This window comes from Fukomys damarensis, unplaced genomic scaffold (genome assembly GCF_012274545.1).
Source record: "Fukomys damarensis isolate Sample0158 unplaced genomic scaffold, DMR_v1.0_HiC HiC_scaffold_4, whole genome shotgun sequence".
In the NCBI taxonomy this organism is placed as follows: Eukaryota; Metazoa; Chordata; class Mammalia; order Rodentia; family Bathyergidae; genus Fukomys; species Fukomys damarensis.
In genome coordinates, this window is record NW_022900916.1 from 36,559,620 (window position 1) to 36,580,446 (window position 20,827).

General features: G+C 35.6%; 1 protein-coding gene across 1 annotated transcript in view; it reads left to right on the forward strand.

Moving 5' to 3' along the window:
* The first annotated feature begins 1,138 nt into the window (after positions 1 to 1,138).
* Positions 1,139 to 20,827, forward strand: part of Klf14 (Kruppel like factor 14) — a 21,328-nt gene continuing 1,639 nt past the window's right edge. Inside the window, exon 1 of the mRNA XM_010633539.1 lies at positions 1,139 to 1,365. Coding sequence (XP_010631841.1) covers positions 1,139 to 1,365 — 227 coding nt within the window. The remainder of the gene's footprint in view (positions 1,366 to 20,827) is intronic.

Consider the following 20,827-nt stretch of genomic DNA (forward strand, 5'->3'; position numbering starts at 1 on the left):
CCCACCTCTGAGTTGGGCGCTGCGATCACAGAGCTCCTCCCCAATCTTCTTTGCAACCACAGGCAGAGCCCGGAGTGGTGGCAGACGCCTGGAATCCCACCGCTCGGAAGGCTGAGACAGGAGGATCGCTGCAAGTTTGAGACCAGTATGAACTCCACAGTGAGACCCTGTCTCAAAAATCAAAACCAAACCAGGATAAATCAATCAACCATGGGCAGAAAGGAAGAGCTTCCTGACCCCAATAGACCACCTTCAAGTCAAGCTGTCAACATGGATTTATTTCCAAGGGTTTGGGGCCTTCTATCTCAGCCTCTGTTATCTGTTACAAGAGTATTCTGATTCAGAGGTCAACAAACTTTCTCTGCAAAGGGCCGGAGAGTATTTTAGGTTCGTGAACCATATAGATTTCTGCTACATGGTTTTTGTTTTAATTTTATAATACATTAAAAATGTTTTTTAAAAACATTAAACAGGCCTCAGGCCATCGTTTGATAGCCCCTAGGCCAGTACATTTACAGGTCATTTATATTAAAATCAATAAATCATTTTCATGGTTGATAAAGCAGCATTTCACTAGTTTATTCTTGGCAGTTAATTCCACATTCACAAGATACAAACGCCTGCTGCATGGGATCATGGGTAAGACCCAGCACATAGTAGCCACTCAATCTGTTGCAGGGTGAGAAAGCTCTATTTTTGGAACCCGCAGTTTGTCCCTGTGGTTCCTCCTCTTCAGGAGGGAATTATCTACCATGGAAGGAAGTCCGTGGCAGAACCCTGGCTGTGGAGGGTGACGGTCCACGGCGTGGCTGGGAAGGAGACAGAGGGAGGGTGACGCTGCTCTGAGGGAGACGCTGATGACCGAGGGAAGCTGAGGAAACAGCGGGTGAGAGGAGGAACAGGGCAAGCAGAGGGTAGACAGCATGTGAGGCCCAGAGAAGGTAGACAGGGACACGGACCAGTGGCTGAGTGGATGAAGTCTTCTGTAAATCAGCAGGATTGCTAATACACCACTGTATTTTCCCGGAAAGTCCAGGAAGACAACTTTGGGCTGGCTTCGGCTGGAAGGACACCCTAACAGCCCCTTGGCGTCCATTTCTATCAGAGGAGGGCTGCTCCCCAAAGCAGCCTGGGGTGTATGACCAGGAAGAGGGACCACGGGACAGGCAAAGCAACAGAAGTCCACTGCATGCTGCACATCCACATTGCCTACGAGTGGAACAAGGATCCACGTTCCCGTCACACATGGGAGAAAGAAGGGAGCAAGCTCGGTGTCGCTCAGTGGAAAAGGGGCTCAGAGATAAAGGTGACACTGAGAAATGAGTCCCTAGAAATCCACAGAAGGAATTTCCCAAGCTGTCGGAAGTAACTTGAATAACATTAAAATTTAGATTATATATATAATTTCCCTTAGCATGTAACCCTAGTGAAACTATAAAATAAAGGATCAAACCCAGCTCCTCCAGGGTCATTACCTGAGCACCCACTAAACCCCTCCCATATGCAGCACAGGGCCCCTCATCTAACAACCTCCAAATTAGACAGTCCTTCAATATGGGATCTAGGGTTTGGAATTATGAAAGGATCTTAGATTTTCCAGGCATTCACTTTATTTACCTGCCCATCAGGCTCTGGGCTTGGTTCTCAGCTGTGTTCCCTAGACCAGCACAGCAGCAGTATCGGCTGGGAACTTGCTAAAAATCCTAATTCTAACGTCCCATCCCCAAGCCACCACTACAGAAATTCAGGGTGAGGAGGGCTTGGAGAGGCTGTAAATAGTCAGTGGTAAAGCAAGCAGCCCCCCCAAGTGCTTCTCATTCAGGCTTGATTTTAAGAATCTGCGTCTAAGAGTCACAGATGGTTAGTGAAGAACAATTGGTTTCCACTCATCTGTTTGACCTCACTCAAATCTCTCTACTGAAATTCAGACTACCTCCTTCATGTACCAAGTGGTAACGTTTCCATGAACCCTGCATCCGTGCTCCAGAGGCGTGGATTTCCACAGCTACTCCTAGAGTTATGTCTCTGTTTCAAAGACTGAATTTTTCTTCTCAGTCAATCCTGACTCTGTTTCGACACCCATCTTCCCCCATTATTTCCTGAGACTGTGAGGGTTGTTACCAGTATCCAATCTCTTCTTCAACCACTCTTGCCTGTAACTTTAATGCCTCTGTCCCTACTGGTAGAAGGACACTTCTTTATTTTTTACTGGTACTGAGGATTGAATCCAGGGCTTTCACACTGAGTTATATCCCAACCCAACTCAAACTTGAGATCCTTCTGCCTCAGCCTCCCTCAATGCTGGGGTTACAGGCGTGCACCAACTAGGATACCTCTAAAATTCTAATGCTTCTAGGTAATTCAGAGGACAGAGTAATCTAGCTCATAGAGCTGGGGAACACGCTCTGGCCTTGGGATGCCATCCAGCATCATTGCCTGGAAGAGGTATTATGCCACTTGGACCTTAGTTCAAAGAAGTACATACTGGCCATGGCTTCTGCAAATCCAGAGCTAATTATTCGATCGCAATATTTTCTCAATTTTCTCCTACTTTATCCTATTTCCAGTGCCCTAACAACCCAATCCCAGGAGAAACTACGAAGACATTATCAGGAGAGACAAAGTAAGCCTTCTTGCAGGAGCTCCAAGACTCAGCCATTTGTCCCCTCAAGGAAGCCATAGTTGTGTTCGTTCTCATTGGATCTGGTGCCTTGGGACATACAGCACTTTCCCATAGTCACTTAAATGCTTCCAGGCCAGTCTGCGCCCACCTAACACTGTGGGATGTCCCACAACATCAGTAACTGAACCAAATACTACAATCACATAAGCCATGCTGACTAAGGACGGTGGACATGAGTTTCAGAAAAGAGTGACACATTATCACTAGGCAGTCCAGGTATAGGAATCAAGAAATGCAGCCTGTTAAGTGTGACATGGAGGCCTATAATCTTAAACTTTGTGTTTTATACATTTAGCCAATAAAGAATGAATATCTGGGGAAACAATTTAAGCTAAATATTTTTTTAAAAAATACAGCCTGTTTGAAGGCTGGACAGCAAGGAGGAGAAGTATCAAAGCCTGTTTAAAGGTAGGCTTCTCACACCCAGCCGGAACACGCAGTACAATGTCCTCATGCATGATGTGGGACTGTTCTGTTTCAGGACTGCCGTCTGTCCTCCTCACGATGCACAAGGGACAGCTTTGACTCTGTGAGCCTTGGGCTCCTTTTCTTTTTTATAGTTTTAAAACAAAATTGAGATCATACAATAATTATAGTGTATAGTTTATGTTTTCACTTCCTGATTAACAACCTTTTCAGGCCATTGTAGATCTTTCTACATCAGCAATTTCTTGACTGTGTAGTTTTACTGTAAATAAATCAGCATCAGAATCTAACTAACCACACTATAAATAACCCGACAGAGATGTTTATGCTCCAGCATGCATTGCCTTCTTACTTCAGTCTGCCATTTAGAAATATTCCATTTCTAAATATTGATAAAACATCAATATAGAAATAGCTCCCTTTGTTCCACTTGATATTCAGATACTGAATTTGATTACTATTATTTTAATACAGTATTAGTACCTGTGGGTAGGTTCTCTTTCATTGCATTTGTCTCTGATGTTTTTGCCAAATCTTTACTTTCCAATTTTTCTGTCAATTTCACGAATAGCTTATGGCTAAATTTCTTTCTTTCTTTTTTCACTCAACCTGGGAGTCTAATGCTTTTTGACAGACATTTTTAGAGTATTCACAGATATCATGAGAAGTTATACTTGATCTTTGTTCTGTGTATTTTATGGTTTGAATTTTTAATACTTGCTTCTTTTTTTCTTTAGGCAGGGTCTCACTATGTAGTTGGGATTGACCCAGAACTCATTATGTAGCCCAGGCTGGTCTCAAACTCACAACGATCCTCCTGCCTCACCCTCCCGAGTGCTGGGATTACAGGCGTACACCACCACGCCCAGCCTCTTTTTCTTGTTATAGTAATCAAATTTACTTACTTCTCCATTCATGATTTGGAAATTTTTACCACGCTGTTTTCTATTTGAACTTAATTTAAAAATGTATTAATATATCTGAACTATGCCTCTGTTTCATTACTTAAAAAAAAAACATACAAGTAAAACATAAATATTTTGCATTTACAAAGTTCAAATGTACATGTACTGATTCTACACAAGGAATGTAAACATTATGAACTGCAAACATGTACAAATGAAAATAGGCTTTTAAAAAGACCAAAAGGCCAATCATAACCAAAGTGCACACAATGAAAAAATGTAAGTTTCCTTCATGACTCCCAATCCTACCACTCCCAACTCCAACAGGGAACGGCTACCTGAACTTTGATATGCACTTATTCAAACCTTTACTTTGTGTGTGTGTGTGTGTGTGTGTGTGTGTGTGTCTGTGCACACACACACACACACACAGATTTGCAGATATTTAAAAAACACAAATAGGATCAATATGTATGTTTTTCCACTACCGCATTTGCTTCTTTCATTTAATAATAATTTCATTGTAGATAAATGTAACTATTGTTTGCTTTAAATGTACCACTAAACTTATTGGGAAAATAATAATAATAATAATAATTTGGGGCCAGGGATTTAGCTCAGTGGTTCGGTGGCCTGCCTTGCAAGCACAAGGACCCAAGTTCAATCCCCAGTACCAAAATAATAATAAGTACTGTTCAGTACTTACATGTGTGTCTTTTGTACTGTCACAGCAGTCCGTGACATGGACTTATTGTAATTTATTGTAAACACTTCTCTGCTGATAAATGTTTAGAGCCCTATTTTCACTATAACAATGTTCTAATAAAAATTTTTACATACATATTTGTAAACCTGTGCCGATATTTTTATGGTTTTAATACCTAGATGTGAAATTACTGAATCAAAAGGTATGCACATTTAAGTTTCTGATAGTACTACCAAATTATCCTTCAAAAGTTACACCAGTTTATTACTCTAATCTCCATGGGTGTACCTGTTGCCTCAGTGTGCATCATTACTAATGCTGGGTTTTAGCAATCATTAAAAGCTTTGCCTATATGATGGCTGAAATCATTTTATGTAACTGCTTTAATTCATAGCCCTTTGATGGATGGTGAGGTTGTGAGTCTTTCCATACTTACAGATGCTTTGGAATATCTGAGCTCCCTGTACCTTGTCTCATATTATTCATCTTCTTTTCATATAAATTTGTAACCACTCTTTATTATGGATGTTATTCCTTTGTCAAAAATATTTGCTAAAAATTTATATTCACTAATCTGTAGCCTAATTTATTTATGGTGGCTTTTATCCTAAAAAGTTTAATTTTTTTTTGGAGACAGGGTCTCACTCTGTAGTTGAGACTGCTCTGGAACTCACTATGTAGCCCAGGCTGTTCTTGAACTCACAGTGATCCTTCTGCCTCAGCCTCCCGAGTGCTGGGATTATAGGCGTGTGCCACCACACCTGGCAAAAGTTTAATATTTTGTAGGATTCAAATCTGTGAGTATTTTCCTTCACACCTTCTGAGATTCATGTCTTCCTACTATACTGAACAATTACAAAGAGGTCTGATTTTTTCATAGTAATTTTTAAATTCATATTTTTTAATTTACATGGAGTAAAATTCTCTTTGGGACAAGTAAAATTCTCTGTGAGCTTGAACAAATTTATACAGCCATATAACACCAACAAACAAAACACAGAATAGTACTAGAACCCCTAAAACTCATTCCTGCCCTTTCTTCCATACCATCCTGAGCAACCACTAATATTCTTAAGGAATTTTTCATAAAATGGAAACATAAAGATGTAGCCTTTCTTTGGACTCCTTTCACTTAGCATAATGCAATGACAGCCATCTGTGTTGTGTATATAAGCTTGCTTCTTCGTATTGCCCGTTAGTACTGTATTCCATTATAGGGAAGTACAATAATTTGTTGATTCATTTTACCAATTAAAGGAAATTTGAATTGTTTCTGATGGAGCAATTAAAAATAAAGCCATTATGAATATTTCCATTCGATTTTTAGTAAACATAAGTTTTTATCCCTTTTGGCTAAATACCTAGGGGACAAACAGATCATATAGTGTAAATGTGTGTGTGTGTGTGTGTGTGTGTATGTTTAACTTTATAAACTATCAAACTATCTTCCCAAGAAGCTATACTCTAGAAAGTGGCTTTGCACTTAGTACTGTCCAGTTTTTTTAAAAAACACACACAAATTCTAATAGGCAGGTAGTGGTACCTCACTGCAAGTTTAACTTGTGTTTCCCTAACAACCAATAATTTCAAGCATCTTTTTGTATACATATTTTCTATCCCAATACATCTCTTTGGGTGATGTGAAGTCTTGTTCATGTAAAAATTTGGTTATTTACTCTCTCATATTGAATTAGAAAAGTTCTTTATTTCTAATACAAATCTCTCAAGATATACATATAATTTGAAAATAATGTTTCCAACACATGGTTTTTCTTCTCACTTTCAATTGTCTTTTGCAGAGAACATTTTAATGTACTGGAAGTTGTTATTATTATTATCATTATCATTATTATTATTTTAAAAGTTTTTTGTATAATAACTAAGAAATCATTGACTAACTCAAAAACATATACTTTTTTCTGGGCATTTTCAGAGCTCTGGGTTTTACACTTAGTTCTATGTTCTGTTTGGATAACAATTTCACAGGTGGTGCAAGGTATGAACAGTTTTTTATATATAGATTGCAATTGCTTGAAAATTGTGCATTGAAAAAAAAACTATCCTTCCTCCACAGAATTTCTGCACAATCATCAAAAATAAGCAGGCATGTTAATCTGATTCATTTCTGGAATCTCTCTTCTTCTCCATCAATTTACGTTTCTACTTTTTCACTAGTACCACTCTGTCCTAATCTCTGTATCTGTAGATTAACTCTTGAAATCAAATAAAATGTGTCCTCCAATTTTATTCTTTTGTGAAATTGTTTTATTCGTTTCTGTTTTTCCTTATCAAATTAGATATTATATCTATAAAAGTCACAATCCTGTTAGGATCTTGATTAGAACTACACTGACTCTATGTATCAGTTTGAAGAGAACTGACATTTGCACAATAGTGAGCCTTTCAATTTATGGAAGACTGAATTTATCTTTTTTCATCTGTGTTTTGTAGTTTTATGTACACAGATCAGACATATTTTATTAGATGTATAGTAAATGTATTTTTTCTTTTTTGGTACTGGCCTTGGTAGTAATATTTTTTAATTGTTCATTGTTACTATACAGAAACACTATTGATTTTTGTATATTGATCTTGTTCCTGAAACCTTATCAAAATCACTTCTTAGTTCTAGTAACTTTTTGGTAGATGGCGGTTTTCTAAATAGAAAATAGTTTGACAATATTTCTACTTTTCCAATCTAGGTGCCTTTCCTACAGTTTTCTTGTCTAATTGCTATGATTAAAACCTCAGTAAAATGTTGAATAAAAGTAGGAGAATGAACATCTATCTTTGGCTTATTTCCAGTCTTAGGGAGTAAGCATTCTGGTTTTGACCATTAAATGCAATGTACGTTTTTTCATAGAAGCTATTTATCAAATTAAGAACCTTCCTTTCTATTCTTAGTTTTCTAAGAGTTTTTAATAATGACAAAATCTTCAGTTTTGCCATATACTTATTCTACATCTATTGAGATTATTATTATAGAATATTAATTTTTATTTTTGTTTTTCTCTCTAACCATCTAGAATTTATTTTTAAATTGCACATAAAAATGATTAACTTTATTTTCCCCCAAAATGATTAAGATAACTATTGAACACTATAATTGTCTATCATTTCCCCTACTCACTTGAAATGTAACTTTTATCATGTACCAAACTCATAATATAGGTTGCTCTGCTTCTGGACCATTTCTTTTGTTCCAATGAATTCACAGGGCTATTTCTATGTCAACAGACACTGAATCAACTACTAATTCTTTAGGATATGTTTTGATAGTTACTAAAAAAAATGCTATTCCTGCTTTTTTTTTTCTTTTTCAGGTGAACTTTAAACAGCTTGTCAAATTCCATATAGAAACCTATTGCTATAATGGGTAGGATAGTATTAAATTTATAATTTTTCTAACTTACTTTTAGTAGCACCTGGGTTTTCTGTTAAATGACAGTATTGTTTTTTTCCATTTATTCAGGCCTTTATGTGTGAATTTCAATTCAGTTACACACTTTTCTTCAGGAAGCTGTCTAATTACCCTACCAATCTTACTAGTTCTAAAGATTTTAAAGTATTTTTCTTGGATTTTTTTTTTAGGTACATGGAAATATAATCTACAAAAAGTAACTGTTCTATACATTTTCTTTCCAATATGTACATATCCTATTTTTGCTTTTTAAAAATTATTTCATTAAATGGAAGATCCATTAAACGTAAATTCACTGTCCAATGGTAGTAGTAGAGTTTACCCCTGCACCGTTCCTAATTTTAATGGAAATGCTTCAAATTTCATCATTAAGCATTATGTTTGCTATAGATTTTTGTTGTTACTTTTCAAATATGAAATACTTTCTTCTATGACTCATTTACTAAGAATTTTTTAATAGAATCATCTTTTTCTCTTCAGAGAATAGAATGAATTCTAGTAATGTATTTTCTACTGAAAAACAACTTCGGAAAAAGTCAATAACAGGTATGATACAGTATTGTTTTAATACACTGCTGGACTTAGCTACAGTATTTGTATTTATTTATAAGTAAGAGTAAACTTCCACTCCCCTTTTGACCCTCTCTTTATCTGATTTCAGAAGCAGGGTAACAGCAGCCCCTTACGAATGAAAAATTGTCCCATTTGTGTTATGAATCCACAACCACTTGGTTTAACATGGGAAATAATAAATAATACCTTCATTTTAGTAGCTGTAGATTGCAAAACTACTTGGTCTGGTACTTTTTTTTTTTTTTTCTTTTTTGAAAAATAGATCTTTGGGGTTTTTTTAAAAATCGATTTTTAGGTAATAGTTAATGGAAATTTCTTATTTCTCATTAAACCAACTTGTATGAGTCAAACATTCCATCTTAATTTTAATTGTATTCATTTAAAGTTGTAAACAGTAATCATTCAGCTAGTATTTTTGCATTTCTTGTACCTTACATGTTCATATCTTCTCCATTTTTTCTTAATTTCATTTACTAGGCATTCATCCATTTTATTGGTCTTGTCAAAGAAGTAGTAATTGGTTGTACTGATGAAGTCTAATATTTTTGGTTTTTATTTTGTGAAGTTCTCCTTTTGCCTTTATTCTCTTTGAGTTTATTTTCCTGTTCTTTTTCTAGCTCTTGAGAAAAAGGCTCGGTTTGTTTATTTTCACAATTTCTGTTTTCTACAAACACTTAAGGCTGTAAATCTTTCCATTTGCACCACTCTGGCAGCATCACAGATATTGAAGTGTGTTGCACTCATTTGTTCATTTCTAATTAATTTATAATTTCAAATTTAATTCCTCTGTAATCTAAGTTAATTAGAAGGGTACTTTCTCCTTTCCAGGAGGATAGTGGTTTTCGTCTTTGCTTTTTGTTGTTAAATAGTCATTTTAGGCATGTGGTGATGAATATAGGTTGTATAATTTCAGCTTTACAGAGTTTACTAAAATGTTTTTGTAATTATACCATGCAAGTGTAAACAGAATATACATCCATTCTTTTCTGAGTATGCAGCTTCTTAATAATGTCATAGAATCTTCCATAGCCTTTTTTTTTCTTCTCTGAGATATTTTATTTGTTTTGTTTTGGGGTTTTTTTTTGGGGGGGTGGTTTTTCTTTTTTTTTTTTTTTGGTACTGGGGATGGAACTCAGGTCCTTGTGCTTGCAAGGCAGGTGGCAGAACCTCTGAGCTAAATCCCCAGCCCTCGCTGAGATATTTTGAAGTAACGCTCATTTGTGCTGTTAACATTTGCTATGCCTGCTTTTATTGTTTTTAATTCCTGGGTCATTTTGTTTTAGGTATTTTAGATAAACAGCCTATAGTTGTTTAGAGTTGGTAATTTTGTTCTCCACCTTTTTAATTCCAACCAGAACAGCTCTTTTTATAGAGTTAGTAAATCTGTAGACATCGTGATTATTAATATTTCAGGCTAACATGTGCAATTTATTTTCTTTTTTCTATGCACCAACTGCTATTGTTTCTCCTTTTCCCCCTTCCTGCTTTTGTTGAATTGTTTGTGTTTCTCTTATATTATTTTTTAATGGTTAGGAAGTTGCATATCTTTGTCTCTTCTCTCTTTATACCTTCTCTTTCTCTTTCTCCTTCTTTCTCACTCAGGATTTTAAGTTTCACTATGTTTTGTAACCGAATTTGGTGTGCCTCCTTATCTTCTATCTTTGATTCATTTGTCATTTTCCTGGAAAATGTTTAGTAACTCTTTCGAGGAAGGGGCTTGAGTGGTCGTTGTTCTGAATCCACATGTTTATGAGAGTATTTTTTATTTGGCTCTCATAAGGGAATGATAGGTTCACCTGAATATAGAATTTAAGTTCAACTATTTTTCTATCAGAAGCTTGAAATCCTTCTTCCACTGTCTCCCTGAATCCACCATGTCTGGTGAGAAGCTTTCCCCTCTAATGGCCCACATCCGTCCTCCACTGCCTACACCGTGCACTAACAGGGATGTCTGTAGGCTGCTTCTTCAGTCCAAGCCATTCCTTAATCACTCATCCACTCAGCAGATATATGCTGCACATCTAATGTTCCAGTTCTGTCCTGGGATATTTTTAGAGAAAATATTTCATGCACACAGAAAAAATACAGACAACATTACAGTAGTCGGCAATGTATTCACCACTCCTATTGACAAGTGTTATCACTTGGGTTCATTTGCTTCAGGTTTTGTAAAAAATAAATGAAATATTAAACAACTTGAAACTCTATTCCCTTTACTTACCTCCTATACCATACCAGTAGGTAACTGCTGCTCTAAATTTGTTGTGTATCACACTTATTAAGGTATTACACTTTCAATGTATATAGATATATAATACCGTGGAGACATATGTAGGTGGATAATACCTGGGTAAACAATACATAATAACTAATCTGGGGGCTGGAAATGAAGTTAAGTGATACAGCATTTACCTAGAATGCACAAAACCCTGAGTTTAATCCCCAGCACCACAACACACACACACACACACACACACACACACACACACACACACCCCACAAGTACATATGTATGCTCACAGACACATGCACCCCTACACCTAATACAATGCTCACTTCATGCCTATGTATGGGCTAATAAAATTATAAATATTAACCAAACGAGTTCTCACTACACTCCAGGGAAGTAGGTACTATAATTGTCCTCTTTTGAGGCAAAGTAACTTAATCAAGTTTCACAGCTGGTAACTGACAGAACCAGAACTCAGCAGCCTGGCTACAGAGTTTGTACTATTGACAAAATATTACATGCTGATAAAGTAATGATTACATGCAGGAACAAAATTAAATGATCTATTAGACACCTTCTTTTAAGGTCTTGGAGCTTTTTTTTCTGCTCTATTTACTAAGCAGAAAGCATTATCTATGATCTAGAAAGTTTGGGTTCATCGTTTATTTTTAATCCTATATAGTAGTGCCTTATTTTTTCATAACATTTAAATTGTCTCAAAAAAAAAACCCTGCAGCAAATGCCTCATTGAAAATACTTGTAGATAGCTCTGAGGCCTGAATACAAGTTTCCCTAAGGCATATAACTAAGGGGAAATTTCCAAGTCAGAGATTATGCACATTGTCATCTTGACAGATTATTGTCAAATTGATGGGCAAACTTACATTCCCTCCTCATTTGAGTCTGGCCTGTTAAACTCCAAAGTCACATACATATTTCCTGAACTACTGCGCTATTATTCTATAAAACTTTACAGCACCCGCTTTCTTTTTATCTTCCTATAGACACTTCAGTTGGGTCTTTGCTCTCAGCTTCATGCAAAAATATTTACTATTTACTATGTTCTCCTACCCCTTATGTGTTTTTTTAAAAGTCCACAACACTACAGACACTGTACTTGAAGTTAGTCAAAGGAAGGCTGATCATTATTATTGACTCTAGCCCCTGTGCTCTGCAGCAGCACAGCCGAACTTACTCTTCCCTTCTAACTATTGCTTTTTACCTGCTGACCAACATCATAAGGTCATATCTAGTTCACGTGGATTAACAGGAGCTTGAATGTAACACAGAAGAAGTATGGATCTAAAAGAAACTTGCTGGTAAAGAACATAAAGGTTTATCAGTTAAACCTAAAACATCAGGCTTAAAATTACTAGACTTTGGAGACTGGAAGTGAATGGTAAAATGCTTGCCTAGCATTTGCAAAAGCCTGGGTTCAATCCCAAACACCACAAAAATAAATAAATAAATAAATAAATGTGACTAGATTTTACAAGATAGAAAGTTTCGATCTTTACAATTTCGTATTACTTTTAATAATAATTAAACAATAATGAGATTACACTAAAAAATTAAATAATTATATTTGAAATTTTGAGAAAAACTCCTACTAAGAGCTAAAATTCCTGATCTCTAGAGTCATACATATAGAAATAGTTTTTTTAAAAAAAAATCCTTTTATCCTGTCACTCAGCCAGGGATGCAGCTGGACTTCAAACTGCAAAAGTAGCCTCATGGATCCAAAAAGCCTCAGAGGCATCTCCAGCTCTCCAAAGCCAAACTCCTAATTTCCATCTCATGTATTCTGATTCTTCTAAAGCCTTTCCCATCACAAAATAGAAAGGACAGTCTTCCAGTCACCAGGCTGAAACCCTTACATTCATTCATGGGTCCTCACCTTCTCACACACTCTATTATCCAACACATCTCGCCATCTTCACTGCTACCTCTCTGATCCCAACCACCATCGCCTTTTGCTTGGATTTCTGCAGTTGCTTATTAACTGATATCCTGCTGCTACTCTTGCCTGAGATCTACTATGTTTGCCACACAGCAAAAGTGTGAACTTCTAAAAAGTACATTCACTACTCAAAATCCTCCTTAAAGAGAGGAGTCGAATCCTACTCTTTACCCTTTTGCAAAGTGCTACCTGACCTGCCTCCCACCTGGCCAGATCCCAGGGCTTTTTCTTCTCTTACCATGTTTCATTTTGCTTAATCTGATTCAGCCTTGTGTTAGGCAGAATTAGGGTTTCCCATAGATGCCCATCCTGATTCCCAGAACCCATGAAGATGCTATATTATGTGGCAACGCAGAGTTAAGGCAGTGGATGGAATAAAGGTTACTAATTGGCTGATCTTGAAATAGGGAGATCAGATTCTTCAAGGGAGCCCAATGTAATCACATAGATCTTTGTAAATGTAAGTGAGAAGCAGAAGAGTGATACAAATCAGAAAAAGACTCAACCCATTACTGCTGGATGGAGGAAGGAGTCTTAAGAGGTAATTGCATCTGGAAGCAGAAAGGGACAAGGAAGGATCACCTAGGATCTCCAAAAACAAATGCAGCCCTGTTGACTGCTTTATTTAGTTTAGCCTGTTGAAGCCTACTTTCGAGTTCTGAACTACAGAACAGGCAGAAACAATTTTTTGTGTTTTAGGCCATTAAATGTAGGGTAATTTAGTACAACAGTGACAGAAAAATAATTCAAGCCTTTACATTGTTTAGCACCCCAACACGCTCCTTTCTCAAGACTTTGATATTTTTCTGTGCTTGTCTTAGATTTTTCTCAAGACTTACTTTCTCTACTTCCCCTTATCAGAATGGCCTTGCCTGAACACCCTACATAAAATATTCCCTTTTGGGTCTTTCTATCCTGCTGGCACTGATTCTATAGCAATTACCACTATCTGAAATATGTTTATTTATTTACTTGCTTGTTATCAGGCTTCCCTCACTAAAATATAAGCTTTGTGAGAGCAGAGACTATTTTGTTCACTGCTCCATCTCCAATGCCTCAGACTATTCCAGATTGACAGGAACCATGCAACAAATATTTGTTAAATAAATGAACGCTTGTATAACAGAAGGGGCCCAGTTTAGATTGGAAATGGCATGTTTCTTGGGGAAGTAATGATGAATGATGACGCATAAGAATTATTCAGTCAGAAAGAAAGAGCCATCTAGGTTGAAGAAAAAGCACACACAAAGTTTCTAACTTGAGCATCTGAGGGAGTGGTGTTTTCAAAGACCAGTGGAAGCTGAAACAAAGTAAATCAGAAATCGGGTGGAGAAGTAAACAGGAGCTGGCTCACTGCCTGCCATTTTGGATTTGTCTTGGCTGTGATTGGAAGGTCTTACGGACTGAAATAGAGCAAGAGCAAAGCACAGGAATCAGTTAGGGCAACTCAGTATCACTGTAGTTGGACCAAAAATGAAGATGATTTGGATGAGGTTGTTGGCAGGGAAATAAAAAAGTGGATAGTCAACACACAATTGAAAGTAGTATCAACCACACTACACTTGAAGATGAATTAAATGTGAGGGCTCATGGAAAGGAAGATGTCAGCAATGACACAAGGGGTTGCAGAATAGGATGCATGAAAGTGCTATGTCCTGAGATAGGGAAAAATACAGGAAGAGTAGATTTGGGGGTAACAACCAAGAACTCAACTTTTGAATTTATTGAGATATCTGTAAAACATCTCTGGAGGGCTGTGGAATTATCAAGTGGTTAGATGGATATGGTGTGAAACTGTCTGACACCAAGAGGTATCTGGGCTAAAGATGATAATTTCAGAAGTCATTTTGTATACAGGTATATTTAAGTGGTGGAAAATGTTATTTATTTTACCTAGAAAGACTGAGTAGAATTGGGAGAAGATGGTCTAGGACAGATTAAATTTCAGAGGTTAGTTGAAGGAGGGAGAACAAGTAATTAAGGCTGTTAAGGAACAGTTAGAAAGATGAAGAAAGACCAAAAGAATGTAATATCACAGAAGCCAAAAGAAGAGAATGTTTCAAGAACTGCTCAACTAATCTAAGAGTTCTAGTTATCTGAGGACTGGATTTAGCAAAAAGGGGCCCAATGTTAATTTTTTTCTTTTTAAGAAAAGAGGGTTTTTGATTGTAGTAGAATATGTATAATGTAAAGTTTACAAGTTTAACCATTTTTAAGTGAAGAGTTCAATGGTGTGAAAGTACAGTTATACTGTTGTGTGCTCATGTTGGTCTTAACAAAAAGAATTTTTTGGAGTGAAGTGAGGATTCAGTATGGAGCAATTTTAATAATGTAAAGCTAAGGAGATGGTGACTGAGAATATACTCAGCACTTGAGAAATTTGGCTTTGAAGGGCAAAGTAGCTATGGTAGGAATTAAAGGAGAAGGGGAGATGGGATTTTTTAAATTGAAGAGATTGGTCCATTATTGTATGTTGACTCAAATTATTCTGTAAAGAAAGAGGCACAGAAGATTTTGGAGAAAAAGGGAAATATGTAATGAATTGTGTCTGAAAAGACAAGAGGTAATGGGCTAGAACAAGAATGAAGTGGCTCTTGCCAAAAGATAGGAAAAAGACCAACCCAAGTACAAACAAGTTTGCAGTGTTTCTGGGAATGCTGAATGCTTTTGTGAGGCTGGCAATCATAAATTAATAGTGATGATAATCTGCCAGTTTATTCACTTATTCTTGGCATATTTGTTGAATACCTACTATACACCTGCTCTGAAAGACTTATGTCCAAAGGAATGGCCAAGTCAGCTACTCAAGGCCTTCAGGAACATCTCTTTGATGATTTTCTGGAAGCTTCTGAAAGGCTTGGGAGAAAGACTCTTTTAGTGATATTTACTTGAAATTCGCCATATATATATCATGTTAAGAAATTACCTCTTTTGACTTTTCATTTCAAATAATCTCCAATTATACTTTCAGAGCCAGATCCCCAGAGTTTACAGAATGAGCACTAGTCAGAGAATAGTTCAAGTGGTATAATACCAAGGAAATTCAGAAAAAGCACTTTTCTGAAAATGTAATGTTTAAGAAATCACAGTGAAATTATGAAGTATTTAGAACCAAATGGCAATGATGGCACTCTTTTAAAAACCTGCAGGCTATGGATAAAGCAATTTCCTTGAAGGGAAATTTATAGCCCTAAATTTATGTTAGAAAATAAGAAAGACTGGAAATTAATGTATTAAGTATATAACTTGGAAAGATTTTTTTTTTTGTACTGGGGGTCGAACTCAGGACCTTGCACTTTCAAGGCAGGCGGGTTCCACTGAGCTAAATCCCTGGCCCATGGAAAGCTTTTTTTTTTTTTTAAGGAGTAGCATATTAAATTCAACGAAACTGTCAGGGATTAATAAAGTTGAACACAAAAATTAAATAAACATATGTATATTTTTAAAGAAATATGGTCAACAAAAGCTGCCCATTTGAAGAATGTAAACAAACTTTTATAGATTTGTCTAAAAAAATACAAAACCTTTGCTAAGACAAAAAAAGTGGAGAGTTGCAAGTACAGAACAGGAATAAAAAATAGAATATGACTACAGACACTGTGTTACATCTTAGAATAAAAATGTAAACTATACAGCAAAAATTTTAATGTTTAAATATATCTAATATTTTAAGAGAAATGTAAATTATCAAAATTGATTGAAGAACAACTAAATTAGAGAAATTTAGTTGAATTTTAAAAATATGATGGCTTCACAGAAGAAATCTACCAAACATTCAAGGAAATATAATAACCCATCTCATACAAACCATCACAGGATATAGACAACAAAGATTTCCAAATGCATTTTATGAAGGCATTGCAATTCAAAACCAAATATGGACAAGGATACTGCAAGAAATGTAAATTATAAGTCAATGACACTTATGAAAAAAGATGCTGAATTTTTTTTAAAAAATCACAAATTGCATGAAGCAATTTTTTTTTTTTTTTTTTTTTTTTTTTTTTTTTTGCACCAGGGATTGAACTCGGGTCCTTGCACTTGCAAGGCAGGCCACCGAACCACTGAGCTAAATCCCTGGCCCAATATATATTTTTTTTAAATTACCATATGACAAAACAGGATTTACTTCAGAATTCAACGTGATGCCCACATTAGAAAAATCTATCAATGTGACCTGTTATATTAACGTATGAAAGATAAAATCTATAACCATCTCTGTTGTAGGAAAAGTAATAAAATTTCAATATTTAAGATTTTAAATATTCCTACTTTAAACACAACTGGGCTAGAAGGGCACTGCCCTAACTTGACAAAGGGGTTTGACCAAAAACTCACCGCAAATATGATAAACAATGATGACACATTAGAAACATTCTCTGTGCAATAGAAATATGAAAACAAAGTTCACTGTAACCTTTCTGCAGGAGGTCCAAGCCCACCCCAAGAAGAAAGAAAGGGAAAAGGTATCAGGAATTTTAGTTACAGATAACATGATTATCTAAGTGAAGAGACAAAAGAATCTGCAAATAAACTAATAAGAATGTTCAGCATGTTTGCCTTTAAAATAAAATTAGTCCAAAATCCATAGCATTTCCAAGCAGTAGTAATAACCAATTTTTAAAAACCTCACTTATACTAGCAACAAAAGACATAACATACCTGGAGGGATATCTAGCAAATAAACACAATCATCTTATAAACAAATTATAAAATGTTATTGAAAGATATTTAAAAATCACAATAACATTCAGGCATTGGATTACTAAATTTTATAAAGACGTCACAGTTCACCAAATTTAACCTATACACTTAACTCAACAAAATACCAAGAAAAATTTTTCATTAAGGAACCTGACAAACTGATGCTAAATTATAGAGAAGAGTAAAAGTCCAAATATAGTTGGTACAATTTTAAAAATGAACAAAGAGGGGGCCATGCCTTCCAATATATCAAGACATATTATGAAGCCATAATAATTAATTAAGAGTGTGCTATTGGCTAAGAATTGGTTTGATCCATGAGAAAGGACAAGCTAGGAACATATTTATGAATATATGGAAATTTAATTTACAATCATGGTAGCATTACACATTAATAGGAATATGAAGATTGTTCTGTACATCAGGTCATGACAGGCTTTCTATATTGGGGCTGAGGAGAAGAGTAAAATTTAATCCCTGCTTTATACCATTCAAAAAGATGAGCCACAGATAGATGGATTTTCCATGTGAAAAACAAAATTTTAAAAATATAAAAGTAAAAAGACATATAGAATATCTTCACACATCAGGTGTAAAGTTCCCCTAATAATACACAAGCTATTAAAAAAGAGGAGAGTGAATATCACTGCATTTTAAATTTTCTATAGCACAAAAGTCATCAAAAGTTAAGACAAGCTATAGATTGATAGAATCTGTTGAATGTTTACACACATGAACTCCTATAAATCAAAAAGGATAAATGATAAAAATTAAACAGCCTACTGAAAAGATGAATGAACATTGAAAAAACAAATCACAAACTCAGAAACACTTCAACAGCCAATAAATATATGAAGCACTCAACCACTCTGGCAGTGAGGGAAATTCAAATAAAACAACAAGACACTGAATTCTTTAAAAATTCAAACTGGCAGAAACAAGAAAAGTCTGAATTGAGAAAGTATTAATATCTTGCTAGGAAAATAAGAACTCTCCTACATTGCTAAGAGGCGCACAAATTGGAAAACCATTTGGTAGTTGGTAGTAAAACTGAAAATGTGTGTGCAGCCTAGCAATTCACCATCTAGGTAGATACACAGAGAAATTCTCACATAGGTGCAAGAAAAACATGTACAAGCAATAGCAAAATATTGGCAGCAGGTTAAATATTCATCAATAGGGGTATGAATAAACAAGTCATATTCATATGCATGGACCAACAATATGGAGATTAAAATGAATGAACTAGATCTATATTTATCAACATGAAGAGAAAAACAAATATACCATGAAGGAAAAAAGGAAAACAAATCACAGAATGGTATCTACAATCTATCGTCACATGTATATATTTTAAAATCATTCAAAGCAATATGCCACATGAGTTCATATGCAAAGTGTAAAGCCTAGACTGAAAAGTTACACACCAAATTTATGACAGTGTTTGCCTTTGAGGAAAAGGGTGGCGAATAGCATCGTAAAGATTGTAAAGGGGGCTTCAATTTTTATCAGAAACGTTGAACAGTTCAATTTTGAAAAGCAGATCTGACACAGATATGACAAATGGTAACATTAATTATATGAACCTGACACATGGGTACTATATTCTGCATTTTAAATATCATTACTTTTTCTACATATAAAATTAGAAAAACACCTAGTAAAGAATTCTGTCTTACAGATTTTAATGTGTAGATTGTCAATCATATGAAAATTTGAGGCAAGCAACTTCAGCAAAAATTACCAGCTTTAAAATGTAATCTCCTTAACAATAAAAAAAGCTGACAATATTAGTTTAAAACTACTAAAATGAATAAAGTGGATTCTATAGGCACCCACATGGATAGTTCTCAAAATCTCACTGAGGGAGAAAAACAAAATGCAAAATGATATGTACACTACTGCATTCTTTATGAAAATTTTAAAATAGACAATCATGGATAGATAAATATTTATACATATAGATCATTGACTAAGGAAAGTATAACAAATGTTGCTAGGATATACAATTTATAATGCTGATTACCTTGGGAAGTTAAAGAGAAAGAAAGGTGAATGAGAGTGGGGAGGAAAGTAAAGTGACATTCAACTCTGTAACATTTAATATAAAAATCCTGAAGCAAAAACGGCCAAACCACATTTGATTATTCTAGTCAGTAAACACATGAACGTATGTTAATCTTGCTGCATCTGTATGTTTTAATTTTCAGAAGAAAACGTACTTAAGTTACAAATAAAATGCATATGATTCATTATAAAAGTAAAGCCTGTGCACATCCAAAACTGTGATGTCTATTTTGTAGAATTGTCCTGCTTGTTTTCTACGTGTTGCAAATGTTTTTTAAAAAGAGCAAAATGAAAGCAACGAAGACACGTAAAAGAAATTACTCACATACTTGATTATAAAAGAGAAAAACCTCCACAGTTATAAACACCATATGAGCATTCTATAGCATTGGCTGCATTTTCTTATTTCTAATTTTTGTCAAAAGAAAAATAGAAGATACTGCCTAATTGGAAACGTGACTTTCTATTATTAAAATTGTGGGAGTCCATTTTAATGTGTTTATCTCGCTGCTAGTCTATAATTTATATTTCAGCGTGGAAATTTGTTTGTATGCCTGTGACAGGTTAATGCAGTTTAAACATGCATTTTTCTTTCGTTGGTTGAATAGTTATATCGTTACTCAAAGGATTTTAAGTTTCAATTTCAATCACGAGAAGCTTCTTTGCTTTTCCAAGGTTTAAAATGTTTCAGGATCAAAATGCTATTAATTAATGGTAAGTAGTGGATCTATTTAGGGAATTGCTACAGACCCTGGATTAACAGTTGAACTGCTAAATGAGAAAACTTTTTTTTTTCTGATGCAGACTTGGGGAAATTTTCAATTTGGTCTGCAAGCGGAGAACGGAGGTGAAATATAATTCCAGACCACTTAGCTAACGATCGCAATTATGAATCGAAAGACTAGTCAGGTATTAGCATTTTTTTTCCTTAAAAAAAAAAGTTTCTCGGACTCCGCCGGACACCCAGCTGGCTTGGGACCAGCGGGCGCGCGGGGGGGGCGAAGCCGGCAGGCTGCCCAGAAGTTACGATCGGGGAGTTTTCGCTTTAAGAAAATTACCTGGCTCGCCAGCAGAAGAAAGAGCGCGGAGACAAGATAATTTCTTAGGCTGTTAACAATGACTTAGCCGGGCGGCCGCGCGATCCGCGAGGGC